At 38.9% G+C, this 22,310-nt stretch overlaps 1 protein-coding gene across 2 annotated transcripts in view; it reads right to left on the reverse strand.

The window, feature by feature from the left end:
* Positions 1-22,244, reverse strand: part of GRK4 (G protein-coupled receptor kinase 4) — a 43,908-nt gene extending 21,664 nt beyond the window's left edge. Inside the window, exons 1-7 of one of the 2 annotated variants that reach the window (XR_011326636.1) lie at positions 21,929-22,244; positions 11,271-11,357; positions 10,489-10,601; positions 4,259-4,336; positions 2,973-3,073; positions 1,510-1,602; positions 96-159 (exon numbers count right to left, since the gene is read on the reverse strand). Coding sequence is in view for 1 of the 2 variants with exons in the window: in XM_069794822.1 (XP_069650923.1) it covers positions 96-159; positions 1,510-1,602; positions 2,973-3,073; positions 4,259-4,336; positions 10,489-10,601; positions 11,271-11,357; positions 21,929-21,980 (588 nt within the window). In the remaining variant the exon portion in view is untranslated. The remainder of the gene's footprint in view (positions 1-95; positions 160-1,509; positions 1,603-2,972; positions 3,074-4,258; positions 4,337-10,488; positions 10,602-11,270; positions 11,358-21,928) is intronic. The other variant, XM_069794822.1, reaches the window with a different exon arrangement.
* Positions 22,245-22,310: the final 66 nt, after the last annotated feature.

Below are 22,310 nucleotides of genomic sequence, written 5' to 3' on the forward strand. Positions count from 1 at the left end.
AGTCAAGAGTTGAAAAACTGCTTCTCCTCTGTATTAACCTTTTTTTTTTTTTTTCTCTCAAGGACTGCCTTGCAGAAAGATAATTCTGTACTCACCTCTCCAAATCCACCTTTGCCTAGTACTCGGTAATGCCTAAATGTGTGTTTGGTTACTGGTTGCCTGATTAACAGAAAGAAACAATTACTGCAACAGGAATTACAAGAGTTAGTAATCCCCTCCCCACGCTGAGGTCTGTCTTAATTTTCTCCCTCCTGTTCTATGACATCTTACTGAACAACAGTTGCCTTGACTTCATGAAGACAGTATTATAATAAGCTGAAAGGGGTGCTCTGATTAGAATCATTGGCTCCCTCATGTGGTCATCAGACATTCACAATAGCTGGAAGAAAAGCTGATCAATTAGGCCTTATGCTGTTTATGGTTAGAGCTTTATCTGTTCTCATCAACAGTCAATTTATCACCTCCAGTTGTCTCCCTTAGTTGCAGTATGCTGACATGTAGGCTGCGTTTCAATGAGATCATGCTCACTATGCAGCATTTAAAAGGTAAACCATTTCTGATTTTGCTTTGCTGTTTAGGTTTTCCAAAAAAGAAAGAGTTGCAGTATGCAATAGCAGTTCAAGAGACGAATTGTTAAGGTATTGATGTAGTGGAAGAAGAACAAATAACTGGAGGCAGTAAAGGTGTCAGCCATTCTATGCTAAAACATTCCTAAACATGTATCAGGGCAGAGCTGTTTCATGGTGGTGGGGGTTTTTTTGGTTTTGTTTTAAAAGTGCATTCATTGTTAATGCAGCTTTGTTCTCAGGACAACAAATGGAGGTTCCTTTGGTTTAATTGTTTGAGTAACTTCCCTAGTTCTCTTCCTGGCTTTTGCTACTAATTCAGTCAAATAAAGACACTGGATAATTGGAATTTACCATAAAATTAATGGTCAAGCACCTTAATGTTTCAATATGGGATCATGATACCCAGCGGTGCTGAATTAGAATAAATTTGTACCAATTTCAGCCTTCCGAAAAAAGTCTGGACACTCAGTATTGATTTAAAAGCCCAAACTAGATTCTGATATATACAAATCTTGCTCTCTTGTAATTACTAAATCTGTGTCTGTACCACCCTGAAAAACTGATTAGTTATCCAATCACCCACTGGGTTATAAAACTAGATTAATCTGCTTATTAACCACTAATTAGACTAAGTTTGAAACTTTCTCTCAAGGAAGACTGGTATCCCACTGCACACTTGACAGCCAGACATATATCCATATGATAATAAATTTGTATTTACCTAATACAAATTTATCACTTAAAGACAACTGGACTTCCATTGGGAGTATTGGCACTCTCGCTGTCCCATCAACATCATCCTTTACATCTTGTCTTTCAGATCATAATTTCTTAGACAGGCAGTGTCACTCATTAGGGCTCTACAACTTTTCTAGCACGGGAAGCGGAATGGCCACAAAGCAAAGCAAAATCGTAATGCAAACATTATAAATAAACTTACTTTTCCAGCCATTTCCACTGTAAGAAACGGGAAAAATACACACTGTCTTGGTAAGCTTCAAAAGGTCTTCTGCTTAGGTATTCATGGACAATTCTAGCAACAGGAAAATAAAATCAATCTTACACTGAAAAAACTGATGAAGCAGGTGTTATCAATCTATTAAAATACACTTAAACATATCAATGAAGCTGTAGACAGAAAAACATTGTCACTGTGCTCTACAATGGTTTTAACCTAAATGCCTCACAGTGAGTGTCTGTCACGGAAAACCGTTCCTGTCAAAACACTAGTGAATGTCAAACTGCTTTTACTTACACTAACTATAAAGCTTGACCTCTGCATTTTCATTAAGTGTCTTCAAGCCCACCTAAATATCAGCTTCTCGGGAGCTATGCAATGCATGTATGACCCCACATATATGACCTGTGAAAGATATTTACAGGAAAGTATCTACAAGTTTTCATACATTCTTTGGAGACTGGTAAGTAAAATTTTATTCTAGGATTTGAAATTGAAATATTAAATGCCATATGCAAACCTGAACATCAGGTACCTTATCATTCCCCTTAAACTAAGCACACCAAGGGGGGGGGTGGGGGGAAGGAAGACAAGTCATTCAAACTGTATTCATATATTTATTGGACAGAGGAAAGGGGATGACCTACATGACAGATCCTCCATTTGAGACATGTTTTACTAGGTGTTCTCAAATATCCCTTTCAATCTTATAATCTCAGGTTGTTATAAAGTATGCTTATTTTTGTTGCCAGGGAGATGACCCAAGCAGTGACAAAACGTGTTGTAATCCTTCAGACAGGATCAAGCATGTCTTGAAGAACCAGTAATATTAGAAACATGAAGGCTTTAGAAAGACATGCAACACTGGTAAACATGTACCGTCCCTCCAAGAAAAGCCTTCCTGCTGCTGCTGTGTGAAATATCACTTCATGACTTCAGAGCAAAACCAAGTTGTATTTGGTTGTGCTAACTATCACTGTGTTAATCGATCATCTAATTAGCCATCTTAATGGAATATAACTGTTGGCCTCTGTTCAACCCATTTTCAAGAACCATAAATTGTGTAACATTGTTCAGAAACCTTTCAAGCTCCAGTTTATAACTTCATATTTTTCTGAGTACATTCATCAAGGAAGAGAAGTCACTCAAAAGGTAAGAATATAATAAAGAGAAATACTATTCTAACTTACAGAATACTTGGCAGGAGATAATAGTGTGATTTTATGCAAAATTAGCATTAAAGAAAAAGCTCTGCAAAAGTCAAACATGTAAATCACATCTGAAGGAAACCTAGTCCTTTAATAAATCTGTTCCAAATTTCTTACCTACACTTATTTGAGAGACCAAATACTCCTGGGTGTAATAGCTTCACCTTTCACTTCTCTCAGAAACACACAAATTTCCCTTGTGATCCTCAAACTTAGCACTGTGCATTTTTAACTTACCTAGTACAGTCCATAAAAAGATCCTTAGAAGGGTTCTTTTCGAGTCTTGCTTTACATTCATTTACTGTTTCCTGAGGTATTTCTGGCAGGTGTGCTGCAGACTTTACATAATTAAACAAAAAGGCAACAATGAAAGCAATTTTGTAAATTGATAGAATGAGTAAAAGTTCTGTATTCAAAGTAAAATAAAATCTTCTAATACAGGAAAAGGAAAGGAATGGTTTGGCTGAAGAGAAAACCAAGAAAGTCATATTCAGGCAAAATTTTTATTTGTTCCCTATTACATACAAATGCATTGAAAGCTATTACAGTTATTTACTGTTGCAATATCTGCGGAAACAAACTTGGCAGTAAGTCAAATTTCTTTTTCTCTCCAGAAGTCTATCACCACAAAAGCAAGTTCTCTATTTGGCTTAGCAGGATGGAAGTACGGGGAAAGAAACACATACAAAAGCTGGGGAACTGTTTCAAACCAGCCCAAAGAAATCCATTTTTTGCAAAAATCGCATGTGACTTATGGTAGTCCCAAATTATCAGAAGACATGTGGCAAACTTGGAGTCTATCTGCTTTTTAGGCATCCGCAAGACCTTCATTTGGAGTAAAGTCTTCTAGGATGACCAATGTAAGAGAAGCAGAAGGAGCATCTATTCATAGAAAGCAAACGTCTAATTATATATCCACAGAAAAGCTTCTACTGGATACCAAAGAACAGACTCTTAAAAATCAATCAGCGACGTCTAATATATGCAAAAGATCAGCTATTAATGATGACCATGCAAAATACAGAGAAACAGAATGCTCTAGAACAAACCAAACCAAGCCAAACCAAAACAGCATTTCAGTTTGTGAAAACCTGCAGCAATTCTGCAAACTTACAGCAAACCAACCAAGGCCACATAGGAGTCTGAAAGAAGCCTGAAAATTTCAAGAATTCCTCATTCTCATGTCTTCAGACTAAAAAACTCTGAGTTAATTTGTTAATAAGTTCTCTTTAGATGATAAATGAGTTTGTTTAAAAATATATCTTTACTTGAGACCAGTATTTTAATTAGAAAACATAGGAGAATAAATCGTAATGGTAGTAGTCTTAAAAGCAGAGATTAGTCAAGGTTTCTACTCAAGTTGATAAGAGCTTCACAATTTTAGAGGCAGTATACCTTCCAGAAAGACAAAAATGGGACTAATGAAGTTTGAAAGTCAATTTACTAAAAAAATGCAACCACTTAGATATCTATTTATCTGACATTTACAAAACACTTGAGACAATATTTTGCAATATATTTACCCCATTAGTGAAGTATGTCTCTAAAACTTTCAGGCCACAGTCTATACGCTTTTCATCTGAAGATACCTCATATTCTGCCTAGAGGAATGGAATTGAAAATTAAATTATGTTCAGAGCAATTTGGCACCACAGTTTTTTTACATGATGCTAGGTAAATTTTGTCATGAATAACACAATACTCCTAATATAAAAGGAACTGCAGGCTCTCACTGTTTAAAATCTAAAGATTTTTAGGCTACACAGTGAAACATGTATGAAGAACAGTCTTCAGAAAAAAACCCACATGGTATTTAACTTTTGAAAACATATGAAAACTAACAGTTATGCAATTACAGAAACTGCATCCTAGAGGTTAAATTAGATCAATTACAATGAAATAGTATTTATGTAGTATTGTAGGACAGAATGATCCAGATGGGAAATAATTAAGAGTACAATAATCAGCCTTTTTTCACTGTATTATTTTTTTCATGTATTTTTCTTTACTACAGTCTTGGGTAAAACTACTTTTTTTCTACTTACTACAAGGGATAAACCCACTACTTTCTACAAGGTCATGTTAACTGGAAATAAGTGAGATCTAAACCATACCCTACTTCATTCTTTGAGAAAGTAAAACTGAGTACACGAAAAATTTCATGGTTTTTGACTTAGTAATATATGGTACTGTGATGCAGAAAAAAGACCATTGTGCAATACAGTGCTTTTTGCAGATAAACAACCGGCAGCTTAGAGCTCCAGAGGTAGCTATTTGCGGAAAAAAGAAACCAAACCATCAAACAGATACTAGTATTGGAAAAACTCCAAGGACTACTTACTATTAATAATTTTAAGCAATAATCTAAAAGCAGACATCAGAAGTTACAACATTTAAAGATAACACAGAATCTGGGGAAAGTTGAATTAGAAAAGTGTTATCTCAAATAGCAACCAGTATTCACTTCGTAAGCTGGGCCAACTCAGTCAAAGCTTATTTCATATATCAGAATGTAAATGCGTGCACCTAGGAACAAAGAATATACAGCAGACCTCCAGAATGGAGGACTGTATCATACAAAACAACATTTTGGCGTATTGGGACAATAATCATTAAGAACCTCATAGGAAATTCCAAGTGATTGATCTAATCAGAAGAGAAGTTATGTACCTTTATAAAGAAAACTAGCACACTGAAAAATGACAGTTCAAGAACCCAACACACACACAATACTGGAAATAACAGAATTCCTGAACTCCAGTTCTGCAGTCAATTGCAGCTAACCCACACTGAGTCACTACTAAGTCATCAACATCTTTTTCTGCTGAGACATTATGGTATCAACCACTTCAGCACAGTACTCAAATCCATTAACAATTGCAAGCCATTGTTTTTGCTACTTTAATTCCACAACAATCAGTCTAATGGTAAGGAATTCTTCTCCAACTACCAAACAACCTAAGCAGGTCTGAAAAGTTAATCAACCACAGCAGTGCACTAATCACCTCTAACATTTTCAGTTATGCCAAAGTAGTCACTAATTTAATACAAACAGTTAGGCATACAGTTTTAAGCAGATACTGTGATTGAAAAGGAAGTTTAAGAGACAGCCTTGTCAACTAATTTGTGTTACTCACAGAGCTTAAGAGGGAAGTTTGAGCTGTGACCCATTCATTTTCATACTTGAGTAACCTTGTCCCCAGCTAGTGAAATGAGTCACTAGATGATTGGATAACTGTAATTCCTCACTTCAATTTCTGTCACTTTTATTCAATTATTTCATAATTCTTTCTGTAAAGCCAAGCTGATGCCATACGTTAAGGTCACACATTCTCAAGAGTTAAAGCTTACCAGTCTTAGTATTCAGTACAGGTAGACAACATAGCGTTGTACTACCTTGGTTTTGCCATTTTGGCCTCCTGAAATAATCACGTTGCTGAAATCGCATTGCTCCATAGAGGAGAGTCAGAAAACTCTTTTAATAGAGATGCAAGGCTCTTAAGACTATGCCATTTTATGCCAGAAAGTTTATTTTCAGAAAGATTAAGTCTAAAATTGATTTAAAATAAAAAAAATTAAAAATTGGCAAAACCTAAGGTAAAATCCCCACAACCTTAGCCTCTCCCTTCGCATTACTGCCTTACAAACAAAACCAACAAAAAGACCCTCAACCCCACTCCCCACCCCGCCTCCCTCCAAAAAAAAGCTTGAACAAGCTTGCTGAAGTCCAGACCAGAAAAGGGAATCAGACTAAGTCAGGAACCATCTGTAAGAGATAGTAGGTATTTTATCCCACTTCCTTGATCAAGACAGCATGCTAGCTTTCAGGTCATGAGAGCCACCAATTAGAGATTATCTTAGCTCTTATGAGACTTCTGTTTCAGTGATTCCCAAGAATACTTCTTCACCATGATTTTTTGGAAGTTAAAAAATAAAAAAAAGTAAATTGTGAAATCATCCCTTACATCAGATTATCTCAACTATGACAGTCTTCAATAATTCACAGAAGTGTTGCAATCCACATAACATTATAGGTTGCGTATTTCAAAGCAATTCAAAGTTTTCAGTTAGTGTAAAACACAGCTACTTCTCAGTGACAATTTCACCTGAAAAATGATGTCTGTGGAGAAAAGTTACGCCTGCCTTACAGTCATGCTTAAGATTTTTTTCTCCTTGTGCTGCCAAAGATTCTGCTACTCATTGGCTAAGCTTTTAAGGATTAAAAATGTGTACAGAAGTTGTAACCATTAAGTGTACATCCACAATTCTCAGTGGTCTCCCCACTGTGCAATTCTCACTAAAGGCTCTATTTTACATTCACTTCAGGATATTTAGCTCCGCTGTTCTGGACTTCCATTCAATCCATTCTAGCTGTCCAACTGTCAAACTGGTCTCTGGAATTTGGTGCTAGAACAGCTCCTAAGAGTCACAAAAGTATAGTGAAATGCACCTGGGGAGTAAGCCTAATTGCACAAAGATTCAGTGACAAATATAAAGCAATTCTACTTACTTGACACTAAAGCTCCTTTTTAGCTGATCACGTGCCTCAGTTTATACTCCCATAGGGGGAAGGAAGATACGGTGAAGTAGGGGCACAACAATAATCCCATGTATTTCCTTACATCCTGCACCATTCAGAGCCATCTTGCTCTGATATTTCGGACACATGTAAACAGCAGCACTACCCTACTTCTATCTTCTTTGGTCATTTGTTCCCTGATTTTAAGAACAAAAATTTGTGGGATGAGAAAAACTGTTCTTTTGGCAGCAATCTCAGTTTAAGTCTATATATTACTGTGCTTGGATTAACTATGCGGGACAAAGAATAAAAAGCTCTGAGCTATTATTATCTCCTCTTGAGGACTGCTGTGTGCCTGTCTACTCTTCTCATTACTTTCCCCCTCCCCATGAGGGTTTTGTCTGAGAATTTTTTTACAAAACATGGCTGTGGGCACACTTCCTTCCTCTCCTCATTCTTTAGCGTTAGATACCAAGATGCAAATGTATCAAGACAAAAATCTTCCTTTCCCCTTAGTCTCTAAAATCTGGTTTCTCTCCTTCCATAGATGGTTCCCTAATTTTCCATCTCCATTGTACTTTTTTTAATTAGCACATTCTGTCTAGCCTAGGGCTTCCATGCAAGTTTTTAACTCCCCCCCCAGTGATAATCAGAAGGGTAGAAGAGAGAAAACTTGTGGTTTGAGATAAAGACAGTTTAATAGATAAAGCAAAGCTGCACACACAAGCAAAGCAAAGCAAGGAATTCATTCGCTTCCCCCTGGCAAAAATGCCAGGGGGCCTGCATGGATGAACAAGATGCTCCTGGAGAAACTCAAACACAAAAAGGAAGCCTACAGAGGGTGGAAGCAAGGACAGGTAGCGTCAGAGGATTACAGAGAAATTGTCCGAGCAGCCAGGGATCAGGTTAGGAAGCTAAAGCCCTGATAGAATTAAATCTGGCTGGGGATGTCAAGGGCAACAAGAAAAGCTTCTATAGGTACATTGGTGATAAAAGGAAGACTAGGGAAAATGTGGGCCTTCTCTGAAGGAAACAGGAGACCTGGTGACCCGGGATATGGAAAAGGCTGAGGTACTCAATGAATTTTTTCCCTCAGTCTTCACCAGCCAATGCTCCAGCCACACCGCCCAAGTCACAGAAGGCAAAGGCAGGGACTTGGAGAATGAAGTACTGCCCACCACAGGAGATCAGCTTCAAGACCATCTGAGGACCCTGAAGGTGCCCAAGTCCATGGGACTTGATAAGATGCAACCGTGGGTCCTGAGGGAACTGACAGATTAAGTGGCTAAGGCACTCTCCATCACATTTGAAAAGTCGTAGCAGTCTGGTAAAGTTCCCAGTGACTGGAAAAGGGGAGAAATAACCCCCATTTTTAAAAGGGAAAAAAGGAAGACCTAGGGAAATACAGGCCAGTCAGTCTCACTTCTGTGCCCAGCAAGATCATGGAGCAGATCCTCCTGGAAACTATGCTAAGACACATGGAAAACAAAGAGGTGACTGGTGACAGCCACCAGGGCTTCACTAAGGGCAAACTGTGCCTGATAAATCTGGTGGCCTTCTACGACGGGGTTACAGTGTTGGTGGATAAGGGAAGAGCAACTGACATCATCTACTTGGACTTGTGCAAAGCATTTGACACTGTCCCACACGACATGCTTGTCTCTATACTGGAGAGACATAGATTTGACGGATGGACCACTCGGTGGATAAGGAATTGTCTGGGTGGTCACACTCAAAGAGTTGCAGTCAACAGCTCAGTGTCTGCATGGAGACCAGTGACGAGTGGTGTCCCTTAGGGGTCCTTACTGGAACCAGCATTATTTAACACCTTTGTTGACGACATGGACTGTGGGATTGAGTGCACCCTCAGCAAGATTGCCAATGACACCAAGCTGTGTGGTGCAGTCAACATGCTGGAGGGAAGGGATGCCATCCAGAGGGACCTTGACAGGCTTGAGAGGTGGGCCCATACAAAAACTCATGAAGTTCAAAAAGGCCAAGTGCAAGGTCCTGCACATGGGTAGGGGCAATCCCAAGCACAAAACCAGGCTCGCTGATGAGTGGATTGAGAGCAGCCCTGTGGAGAAGGACTTGGGGGTGTTGGTTGATGAGAAGCTCAACGTGACCCAGCAATGTGCGCCTGCAGCCCAGAAAGCCAACCATATCTTGGGCTGCATCAAAAGAAGTGTCACCAGCAGGTCAAGGGATGTGATCCTGCCCCTCTACTCTGCTCTTGTGAGACCTGGAGTACTGCATTCAGCTCTGGGGCCCCCAGCAGAAGAAAGACTTGGACCTGTTGGAATGAGTCCAGAGGAGGGCCACGAAGATGCTCAGAGGGCTGGAGCACCTCTCCTATGAAGACAGGCTGAGAGAGTTGGGTTTTTTTAGCCTGGAGAAGAGAAGGCTCTGGGGAGACCTTGCACCAGCCTTCCAGTACCTAAAGGGGACCTACAAGAAAGCTGGAGAGGGACTTTTTACAAGGGCATGTAGTGATAGGACAAGGGGTAATGGCTTTAAACTGAAAGAGGGTAGATTTAATTAGATGCAAGGAAGAAGTTCTTTACTCTGAAGGTGGTGAGGCACTGGAACAGGTTGCCTAGAGAGGTTGTGCATGCCCCCTCCCTGGAATTGTTCTAGGCCAGGTTTGATGGGGCTTTGAGCAACCTGGTCTAGTGGAAGGTGTCCCTGCCCATGGCACGGGGGTTGGAACTAGATGATCTTTAAGATCCCTTCCAACCCAAATCATTCTATGATTCCCACTGGCAGGCAGATATTTAACCATTTCCAGGAAAGCAGGGCTTCATCATCATGCATAACGGCTACTTGGCAAGACAAACACCGTAATTAACTTCAGCCCTTCCTGCTTCTTTCCCCCAGGTTTTATTGCTGATCGTGACATCGTATGGTCTGGAATATCCCTTTGGTCTGTTGGGGTCAGCTGTCCCAGCTGTGTCACCTCCCAGCTTCTTGTGCACCCCCAGCTGACTCACTGGTGGGGCAGCGTGAGAAAAATAGAAGGCCTTGATGCTGTGTAATCACTGTTCAGCAATAACTAAAACATCCTTGTTATCAACACTGTTTTGGTAAAAAATCCAAAACATAGCACAGCATGAGCTACAATGAAGAAAATTAACTCTATCCCAGCCAAAACCAGCACAAAAATCAAACTTTTTACAAACAAAGATGTATGAGCTATTGCCTACTGATACACATCTCCAGTTTCTCACTGCTTACCACTGCATCCAGAAATTCAATGCACCTTTTCAAATCTGGTCTGGAATCACAGAACTGTCTGAAGAGAAGTCTTCCTATTGGCTGTTTGTCACAAAGCTGGTTATAGTCTCTTTCTGAGAAAGAAATAGTAAGTAAATATATTTATTTATTTTTAGCTTTGTCATAGCATGGTCCTTACTCCCATTTGAAAATAGGTCAGAAAAACATCACTAAAATGTGAAGATTTTACATTAACATATTTAGCCAAGACATCAAAAACATGCAATGATCCCAAAGAATAATGAAACACTCACTCCCAGCCACATTTGTCTCTTATAGCCTATCACATTTATTAAAAACACATTGAATGGTATGGTTAAGTTTCATTTAGGCTGGGGGGTGGAAAGCAACAACACTGTGAAACAGCAATCCCAAAGCAAACAAGATTGTTTGGAAAGGAGTAATACAAGATAATAACAGAAAAGGTTAAAAAAAAATTTCAAGACATTAAGAAAGAAAGTGAAACATATTACCACGTCATTCAAATCACAACATGATTCCTTTTTCTAATTCATGGCTTTGTAGATTTATCCTTTAGGAGCAGTTTCCTCTAACAAACAAGGAGCTGTGATAGAGCTTTTATCTTCTTATAAATTTATCTTCTCCATCACATTAAAAGTTTTAATAGCTTTTTTTTGCTAATTAGCATTCAGAAGCAAGACAGAATCCTTTCAGATAACACCACCAAACTCTTACCCTTCTTTCTCAAAAAAATCAGACAGACCATTCTACAGGACACCTACCGATTGAGCATCTAATACCTTCACAATGACTAACAGGTGGCAACTTCAGCATCTCTTTCCATTTTTTACTACGCCCACTCCGTTTGCCTAGAAGAAAAATATGAGTAATGTAAAATACAATACTGTGTCAGAATAAAATTAAACATAACATTACAGTATAAAATTAGGTCACTTCTGCACAGATCTGTCAGACTGCTTTTCATGCCTAGAAACAAATCCATCTACAAGGAAATCCAAACAAACTTGATATAGAAGAACTTTTATATGAAAAACTAAAAAATGCAGAAAGTCTTTTGCAAGACAAATATTTCACATTTTGGCTGTGCATACAGAATGTCTCTGCAGAGACAAGGCAAATATCTAGGTATTCTGAAAATTACAAACAAAACTGAAACATCAAAGACAGAAACCAAAAAACATTTGAGAACTATCTCTCAACCATGGTGAAGAATGGGAGACGTTAAAGTTGAGTAATGAAATACATAGAACAAAGTTCTTAAACATATTTTTGGATAATTAAGTTGTACATAAATATTCTCTTTCTCTTTTCAAGTGCCGTAATACTAATAAGAGTAGACCCCACTAATAAATGAGTGGGCATTGCTCAAATACACACCATTTATTCCAGACTATAGGAGGATAAAGGATACCAGGAAGAACTTAGCTGTTGCAGGATTCAGATCTTTTCAATGCTTCAGATTTCACAGCACTAGTATTAAATTGATTTTTAAAAAGTACTGCAGTATTTTCCCCATTGTTTCTCAAAACATATATCTGTACTCCATTTTCTATGTTAAATTGGAATTTTAGCACATTACTTTGACCTGAAGAAGCCAATTCCATTTACAGAAGATATACATACTTATCAAAAAGCAAAGAGATAGATATAGGAACATATATATATATTTTTAACTGCAAAACTTTTCATCGGAAGAGTAATTTTTGTGTTGCAAAATATTTTAAAAGAAGATTTTACTAAGTGATATGGCCAGATGCGTTTCCACATGACAGAACAGTAGCAAAACTGCACAGAAACTTTCTAACTGTACCAAAGCAGTATGTACCGTTAACCACAATGGGAGAGAAAGGAAGGGAGTTACCCTATGTAACCCGAATAGAAACCAAGCAGCAAATAGTACTCAACTCTTTCAGAATTAAATCGTTGGGGAGAAAGGAACTAACATCTTCAGAATAATAAAATATGTATTAAAAAAACCCCTCTTCACTCAAACATACAGCTTCTTGAACTATCCCACCATCGCAGTCAGAGCAGTCCCAGCTTAGTGTACCTTAGCTCATACCACATTTACATGATCTTTGCTAACACAAACATTGACATCTCACTGTGCTGCTGCAACAAAACATTCCCTAGTATCACTAGAAAAGTAAACAAATAAGGAATACAAAATCTTAAAAATTTGGCTTGCAGAGATTCTTTGAACTGATACCTACTCTCTAAAAAACTTTCTGCACTTTATTTCCTAATATTGCTTTGTAAGTCATTTTCTTTCCAAAATATTTTAGAATACAAATATATCGAATCTACTTCCTCCCTCATATTTCATGCAGTACCAGAACTAATCATAAAGCAATAATTACCAGCATCACTAAAATAAACTCCAACTATTTAACAAAATATTTTTGATGTTAAAAAGGAGTATATACTTGAAGAAAATCAAACCATACAGAGCAAAGAGCATTTCTAACAGAACTGAACACCAACAAAACCAAGGAATATTAACATAGATAGCCTGTACACATACAACGAATAGAAAAGGACTGGGTATAGAGTATTATGTGATCACAGAAAACAATGGACAGAAGTGTCAACTTAATTTTTAACCATGCAAATGAAAACTACACTAAGCTGCAAGGTCCACAGAAGTTAAATTTCTTCTGTTAGAAACTGCTCAGAAAGACTCATTTGTGCATGACACAGTATAATCAGTATTGACCAAGAATGATAACTGGCCCAAATTAATACCACAATGCTGTTTGGAAGAAGTAAAAGTGAACTGTGATATACACCAAGCATACATCTTCTGAAGCACTGTCAAAAAAAAAACCAACCCAAAAAAACAAGAACCAAAAAAACCCCCAAAACACCCAAACCAAAACAAAAAAGAGGATCACTGGAGCATTATACTTCAAGTCTAACACAAGAAAGTCTGCTGTATTTTGCCCCAAATATTTGGCCAGTTACTAACTATGTGACCATTATGAACTTCATTTTACAAATAGAGATCACATGCTAGAATACACTTTAATTCACCATCCTATAGAAGTCAATAAAGACTACATATAATTTATTAAAGGTACGCAAGAATCAAGTGACTAGGAGTATCAACTAAATCAACATGCTCTCTCTTTTCTCTGAACTGACTGTTCTTATATTTACAGCAAATGCACAGAAAAAGTCTGTATGTCCCAATAATGTAAAGAGAATGCATGACCTACATCATTTACAGATAAATTAGCCATTTCTGGTAAAAGTTATGGGAGGAGGCCAATTTGTTTGTCGTATTATTGCCTAATTGCAAAATCCTTTTCCATTTCTGAGGCAGTTTAAAAGAAGTATCAAATCAAATTATAATAGTTGTGGTTTGTAAGTGTCTTAATATTGATTTCAGAGCTTCTATTCTGGATCTCATTCTAAAATACTGCAGATAGAATTCTTCCAGAAAGACCAACAGCTTACTTTCTAACACAGCAGCAACAAAGCCATTAGGTTAATCTGCTTTATGGTTGACCTATGTGGTTCAGATAAATTACCATTTTTGCCTCTTTCAGATGTAATTGCTGGCTAGAACAATGTCCAACTTGAAACGACTCATCTTTTACAAAGAGAAGGGTGGATGCAGCAATACACCATTACAGTGAGGAAACACTGCAATTACATTTTCAGGTACGTGAGAACCTTACCTTCTCCTCCCCAAATTACTTCTTACAGTTAGAATTTCAGCATTTACCTCTTCAGATGTTTTCGCTTCTTAAAAAGATACATACTAAATTCAGTTAGGTCATTGCATCAGAATATGGTATGGCAAAGATGTTTAGATGTTTTCATTTTTCAACTTTTTTTTAACTTCAGAGAAATATTTGAAAAACATGTAAGGCAAGGTGGTAGTCTTATTCATCAGTAAAAACACAACTAGTTGCAAAAAAAGAAACTGCTGTGGCAAAACAAAGCAATCTGGTGCAGAAACAGATTTAGACAAATAAGAATATTTTTTAAGTCATCCGATGGACTTCCCACAGCCACAGTGATCTTCCTTACAGACAGGATTTGTAGCATGACTCTCATTTCACTGAGCACAATGTTCACTGAACATTATTAGTCAGTCTTCCTTGAGATAGAAAACTTGGAATCTGTCCTACAGAACGAAAATAGTGAGAAGCATCGTACTATCTTTGGCTAATAAATGTACACAGACTATATGTGGTAAGATGCAGTGGCTACTATGCTGACACTGAGATTCCAGCATTGAGCTGTTGAGGGACCTCCATGCTTCAGCTTTTGTGCCTGTAAAAGGCAAGCAACGTATCTCTGTGGTTGAGAAGCACACAACTACGGAGCACTAGGGGTGCATGGCTGCTTACAACATCATTCTTGCAAAACTGATTCCACAAACCAGATTGTCAGATACCAGCTGAGAAATTCATACTAGACCACACCCAGATAAGCTCTGAAAGCAGAAAACTGCAACAAGAAGACAATTTACAGCATGCCTTTAACTGTATAAATCAAGCAATTGGTTCAATGAAAAATGCAAAAGAATTGATGCAGAAGCTCTACATCATCTACACTGAGATGCATGAGAATAATCTGGGTACACACACTGTCTTACATCTTTCCCAAAGCAGAAAAAGCTGCAGGCAAGCTTCCTAACAGATTTTAAACTCACATGAATTCAAATTTTCTCTTACTTACAGACACATTTTCCCTCAAACCACTCATGATAACGATTAAAACCTTTCACTGAAAAATTAAAACATTCCTGTTTAACTATGGCCTTATGCTATGAAGACACTTGTAAACCACTGCCCACTAAGTAACAAATTTTTATGGTATGCCCTTACTGTGCAAGATCCACCTTCAAGACACAAAACACTGCAGAATACCTCAGGTCCTCAGATCAGAATGGTAACACTGACATACCACTAACTTCAGACTAGGAGACAAGTTCACATATAGCATCACCTTGAGGAAGGCTGTCATGCTTCCAGTTCTAGAGACATACTGCTTTGTGGGGTCTCTGCAACCTTCTCCATTGCGCAGGTCAGATTTTTTTTTTGACATCTCAGTTCCTTGAAAAACAAGCCTGGTCACAGCTTAACGACTAGGTTTAACAGAGTGGCATCTCTTTTATATGGAGAAAGATTTTTTTTTTCCCCAGAAGTATGATATATATAATCTGGCTGGCTCTCAGCAAGTTTACCAGAATCACCTAGTGAAAGTTCAGGTTTCAGTGCAAGGTATGCACCTAACTCTTCAGCATTAAAAAGGCCAAGGCACTTCTGAACACAAACAGAAGGAAAAATACAAGCAGTTCAATAAATAAACACATAAAAGATACCTATAGATTACAGATTGTTATAGCATTTTTAAGATAATATTCCTCACACTCCTGGATTCAAGTGCCTAGAGTCAGACTTCAGCAAGGTAATGCTCGAGTCCTCTTGCTCATCTAGCTGTTAGAGCAATAACACTGTAAGCAGTTAAAAACCCCAGGTATCTACGTGAACATTTGTGCAGCTTGTTTATATGCACAATTATTTATTGTTCCCACAGCTATAACCACTTGAACAACTGGTTCTTCACATCAGCTCTATATACAATTCCAGTAATCATGTGCACATTTAAGAATGCTAGTGCATACATGCTAAACAGCTTCTGCACTTCTCCAGAAATTAGGTATGAAAGTCTTGTATCAACTCAGGTAAATGTAACTATCTGAACCAGAATTTATTAACCTAATCTTGCACTCAAACAATGTAACATCTGTGTATCAATTTCATTTTGATATGTCTATAACAACTTAATGAACAGGGTTCACGGCGGGTTGGGGGGGGGGGAACAGTAAGAAAACTCCAATTTTACAGACAACTCCTTGGCAAACAAGGATTTTTTTTTTATCATGATGGCACAGCAAGACTGCAACAGATAGAAAAGAAGTAAGATTCTTTTAAGCAGATTGTGAAACCTCTAGTTATAATTGCCACTTTTGAAATAACCAAAGCAGCAGCGTGTATCAATAACTAGACTTCTCATGTTATATTTATTTAGTAAATGTAACTATTTAGATTCCAACATGCCCACATGCATTCTTCTTACAGTTCATTAAATAAAGGACAAAAAGGCAGACATTGTGCATAATTCTGTACAAACACAGGAAGACATGTTTCCTGCCACAACGAGTTTACAGCAATTTAAAGCACAATGCAATAAGGGAGTGCAATAGAACATAGGAGGCAAATAAGGGAAGAACAGAAAAAAATAACAGCAACTGCAAAAACAGCACTCTCACGTTAAAATTCATATTTGGTGCTGGTGTATGAGTGTGCCTTGGTTTCCCACTTGTCCATACTCCTTAAATAATCAAAGATTTTAGTAAAGTTTGAAAGCCAGACTGCAATGATCTGAGCAAACTCCTTAGAATTTTCCTCCTAGTTACAAACGTACACATAACAGGATATCTGCCTATATATCCCCATTACAATACTGAATTATTACCTTATACTGCAAGCAAAAGTAGGATGTATTTTGCTTGCAGAATTATTCCAGTTATTTTTAAACCTAGACAGATAAAACACAATTTGAGTGGACTGTTTATTTTTTGTGAAGAGTGTTACACTAATACAATTTCAATTCTGAAACAAGTATCTTTCAGGATTTGCTTAAGCCAAACTGCAATCACATTCTGTTACTGAAAGGTTCCTGCTAACTCCTAATCTTTGGGCTGCACTTAACAATTATCAAATCTGCAGGAGCTTGCTGATCCATCTGAAAACTAATTTTGGGAAGGAAACCCCAAACCCAAAACACCCAGCAACATAGGAAAAAAACCACCACAACAACCCACATACCCTAGATTGGTTCATGTATCCAGTTGGAAACTATCTTACCCATTCTGCAACCACAGGCTAGAACCAATACAACTAAGAGCCTGGGGGAAAATTTGCTTGAGGCATGATCTTAATTTAGGCTAAATCAATCATGACCTAGAGGATATTATATGCCTAACAGCAGACCCAATTCTCATTCACAAACTGCTCCTGCCAGAGCAGTACAAATGAATTTTAAAGTGGATGCAAATGGACCAGGTATGTTTAAAACATACTCTTGGCATGGATCCTCAGTTGGAGTAAACTGCCATTGACTTCAAAGGAACTACAGATCTACCCTTTGGACGTATTTTTGGAGACTATTACTTTAGGCAATGAAAAAAGGAAGGCTCCTAAGTAGTTTAAAACATACAGCAATTAATTTCTTTCCTTCAAAACATCACAGACTATGTGTGGGATACTGAAATGAATTTGGGGCTTACATATACTCAAAGGATTTATTGAGAGTGATCGACATAACTACGAAAACCAGAAGATACAAATATAAATAAAGAGAAAAGTGAATATAAAACAAAAATACTTTTTTGTGAACTTTCAGATTTTTTTCAGAATAACCTAGTTTATTATTGTTCCCATTTATGGGATAAATTCTTCAATGTCCTTCAAGAGATACTCATTTCAAAGATATTTCTGCTCAGAAAAAATGAATGTGTTAATTCCTCTGCTCTAACATAAAACTAGAAGTCATATTGCTGTACATCATTCTTCTACACATAAAAAATCTCTGTATGTGAAAATCTGAGTAAGGAGATCATGAAATTGCAAGCTTTTGCACCATCTATCTTACATCGCTATCATTTAACACTTACCTGTTTTTCTATCTCAGTTGCTGCACTTCAGTGATCATAAGATCAACTTTGAGCTTGCCTTATAATCTCTTGTTTTTCTACTGAGTCACTTGTGCTTGTTCCACCATTGGGTTCACCTTAAGAGGAAGTTTTCCGTTTTTCTTTCTCACATACAAATTTCCCTCAAAAAGTAATGTATGCACAAGAGGAAAGAACTGGATTGGCACAGAAGGCCACTTATCCCAGAAAACCAGGACAGGGAATCCCAGAACACTTTGCACTCCAGTTTTCACAGAGGCAAACCCCTCCATGGACAGGTTAGCTCTCAGCATGAGCAGGTCAACTAGAAAAGTGGACAAGGAAAGAAAAAAACTCCCAGTATAGCTCCTGAGTCCTTAATCTTTCATCCATAAAGTACCTTGTGTCATCACAATATTTTCTAGTAGTAGGTACATACAAGAGTCATATATTATGAGCCATCACTAACACCCACATGTGTGAAGAACTAGCATTTGATTATTTACAAAGCCACATTAAAAGAAGATAAGGAATCCTCATAGCTTTCCTTCTTCACATAAACAAGTGTTGTAGTTGCCACAGAGAGATATTACAAGTCTTTATTGGAAAGAGACAGGCTTCTATTAAAATAATCTGTTTTATGAAAAGGTTTGAAAAATCCTTTAGAGAATCGCATCATAAGTCAAAATTTAAAGTTTTGAGGCTGGGGGGAAGCCGGGGTTTGATCTGGCCTGAAAAATGTGACTGGTGAACTCTTACAAACTGATGTTATCGCATGCAAATTGGATTAGAAGATTCACGCCTCTAATGAAATAAATTAACGGTAACACTATTAGTGAGATGGTAGAAGGTAGGTAGTCTAGAAATAGACAGCAATACCACTTTGTTTTTATTCTGTAGGAGAAGAAAGTAGCAGTGTAAGATGCACTTTGTCTAAGAACACTAGTTAGTTCCTGGCTCTCTAATTACATAGATCAAATTTACTGTCTATATATCAAATCAGAATTAAACAGTAGACAGGAACCTAGCTGTTCAAGGTATGCTAATTCTGCACACCTACAAAGGTAAAACCCAAATGATGTTCACATCCTAACAATACTGACATCCAGAAGTATTAGACTACCTAAAATTAGAGGAAAATGATGAGTACAAATCTGGGATCATAATTTTGACTGTTAGGTCTGGTTTATGTGCTCAGGTATGATTTGTTTAGACTTGGTGTTATTTACCAGGCACTTCTGAATTCTCATTAAGACTCTGCCATACCCTTTCACCAGATGAGGACAAGTACACAACATCTTTAATTCAGTTTCTGTATTTGCAACATGAAGATGACATATCTCTAGGGTAAAAGGCTTTGTAAGATGCTTTCAAGAGTACAAACTTTGTCTACTCTCATCTTTATCATGAAGGAATCTCAAGTTAGACTGAGACTGACCCATGCAAGCCATAATTAAGCCTACACTGATTTCTTTCAACATGCCACTGAAAACTATAAAATAAGAGCACAGTAGTTCACATCTTATTTCTTTTGCTTTTACAACTGAAATATTTATCCAGGTCAACACCTTCTCTTACCCAACCTTTAACACACTGAAGAATTGGAAAAAGGATTACTGATGTAGCTCAAGTCTATACATGAAAGTAAGTGAAGCTGCTATTTTATACTAGCTTAGGATTTTGCCTTCTTCCATGAGAAAGAGTAATTCTACACTTTTCCCACCTCTCCATACAGTCTACAGTGAGATAATACGAAGGTGGGAAGGAAAAGGTCAATTGAAAGTCTGCTCTTCTGTCCCAATTGTGAGGTCCATTTAGCAAGAATATTTTTCAGTAAAATATCTACCTCACATACTAACTTTGCAAATTCCATTCCCTTGGAGTCTACTGGGCACGTAAGAATAGAGCTGGGACAGGGATTTTATGGAACGGTCCTGAGAGATGGAGTAAACCAGACATTCCCAGACCAGCCAGAGCATGCAACAAACAGAAAATACTTTCATTTCAAGAAGCCTTTTGAAAAATGTGATGTAAAAAGTACCCCATGCACAGGAACTCAGACCTGACAAGGTAAAAGACCTTCTATCAATTGATCAATGGAGTTTTAGAGTTTCAAAGTCAGAAATCACATTTTTGTGCATGCTTACACAAAAGAGCCCAGGCCAACTGAAGGTACAAAAGAGTAACAGCTTGTTACCATTACTTTTATAAGTTCCACATCAGGTAGAACTGATCTTCTTCACATCAGTTGCTGTCAGACTTCCATTTAGTTCATTAAAATATCTTGTTTGGTCAGTTCTACCACTATAATTTATTTTAAACATAGTGAAACCTTAACTAAAGAGGCAACCTGACATTAAGCAGCCACTTAAAAGCCTTTCCAGATTACCACTCCACTCTTTGTGGTGAGGGTTTGGGCACAGTAAAGTTTTGAGCCAGATTCCACTTTCCCTTCGTTTCTCAGATCACTTCAATGTAAACTCCAAATTCAGGCAGCACCACCACAGACATGCTACCGTCAGTGAAACCAGCCAAAACATGTCCTCTAGTTTGAGGTGGTCTTTTCAGCTAAGGTTGGGAAATGGCCCAAAATTGTGATCACTGTTCTGGTTTTTAAACCCCACTTCAAAGTCAAAAAGCTGATTTTCCTCTCTTGCTGCTTAAGGCAAATTTAACTGGATACACATATGGCGTAAGTGCCAAACCCATTTAGAGTTGGGAGGAACTTGCAAAACGTACAGGGGCAGATTCTGTTGTTCTTACTCACTTTAAACAGCTCCAGCTAAACTAATGGGACTTCTCAACACAATTAAGAAAAGTAGGACCCAATCCAAAAAGAATATGCACATTTCATAGTTGAAAAACATACTTGCCCTGAGTGCAGTGGTAATCTGGGGAGCCTTTCAAGTGGCCATTTAATGGACAGTTATATACATGAAAAAGCAGCAGGACAATCTGGACAATCTTATTTCAGGACTTTTTTTAAACAGCAACCATGTGCTAGACTAAATTTTATTAGCTATCCAAAATGTTTGTTAGTTGGGGGAGGAATCTTCAAGTCAAGATGTTCTGGGGAATCAAACTGTAAGTATTAATCTAATGGAAAACTGCACACTTTACTATTAGGTTAACACAAAATATTCGACTGTAACATACAGGTAGCGTTCACCAGCTCTGTTTTTCACGGGCAGGAATTTCAGCAAGACAGAGCGCGAGGTTCTCCCAAAGAAGATTCAGAATCATAGAATGATGTCACTTTGTCCTTTATACCCACATGCATACATATTTATAAATACACCGAGGACTACGGATTAACGATCTTCTTAAAACATCCAGCAAAACCACGATTTGAATCAAGAGCCCGAAGGGCGAAGGAGAAAAGGGCTTTTTTTTTTTTTTTTTTTTCCCCCAGATGCAAGCCACAAGCCAGTAACTGCAAATCCACCCCGCGGGAGGAGCAGGGCAGGTGCCTCAGGGCACTGCCCGGGACTCGCCGCTCCTGCCACCGCCCCTGAGGGGGTCCACGCCCCGCGCGGACCCCCCTGCCCGGCAGCCTCTCCTCCCTCCCCACCCTCTCCTCCTCCATCACTTCCTCTCCCCCCTGCCGGCTGGCCCCTTTCCCCCTCACCTCAGACCCTTTTCCTCCCCCTCGGTACGTCCCCAGCCCGCCCCGCCTCGCCCTCCCGCTTCTCCTCCCCCCTCGCCGCCTCGCCCCGCGGCTCTCACCCTCCCGGGCTTTCAGCAGCACCGTGTTGGCCACGATGTTCTCGATTTCCATGGTCGGGGGCTCCTTCCCCTCAGGGCAGCCGGAGTGGAGGCCGCCCCTACTGCCTCCTTCGCCCCCTCCTCCAGCCCCGCCACCGCCGCGACGCCAAGCCTCCGCTCATCCGGCCCCGCAGGACCTCAGCGCTGCGCTCGCCTCTTCCCCATCACCCGCTGCTCGCCCCGGCACCGGCCTCCCCCTCCCCGAGGGCGGAGGCAAGGAGCAGGCAGCGACCGCCCGCCCCGACCATGGCTCGACCGCCCTCCTCCGCCCGCCTCAGCCAGCCCCGCCTCTGCGCTCCCGTGCCACCGCCCCCTCCCCGTTCCCGGGGACTACAACTCCCAG

The sequence above is a fragment of the Haliaeetus albicilla genome, chromosome 1 (genome assembly GCF_947461875.1).
Source record: "Haliaeetus albicilla chromosome 1, bHalAlb1.1, whole genome shotgun sequence".
NCBI lineage: Eukaryota > Metazoa > Chordata > Aves > Accipitriformes > Accipitridae > Haliaeetus > Haliaeetus albicilla.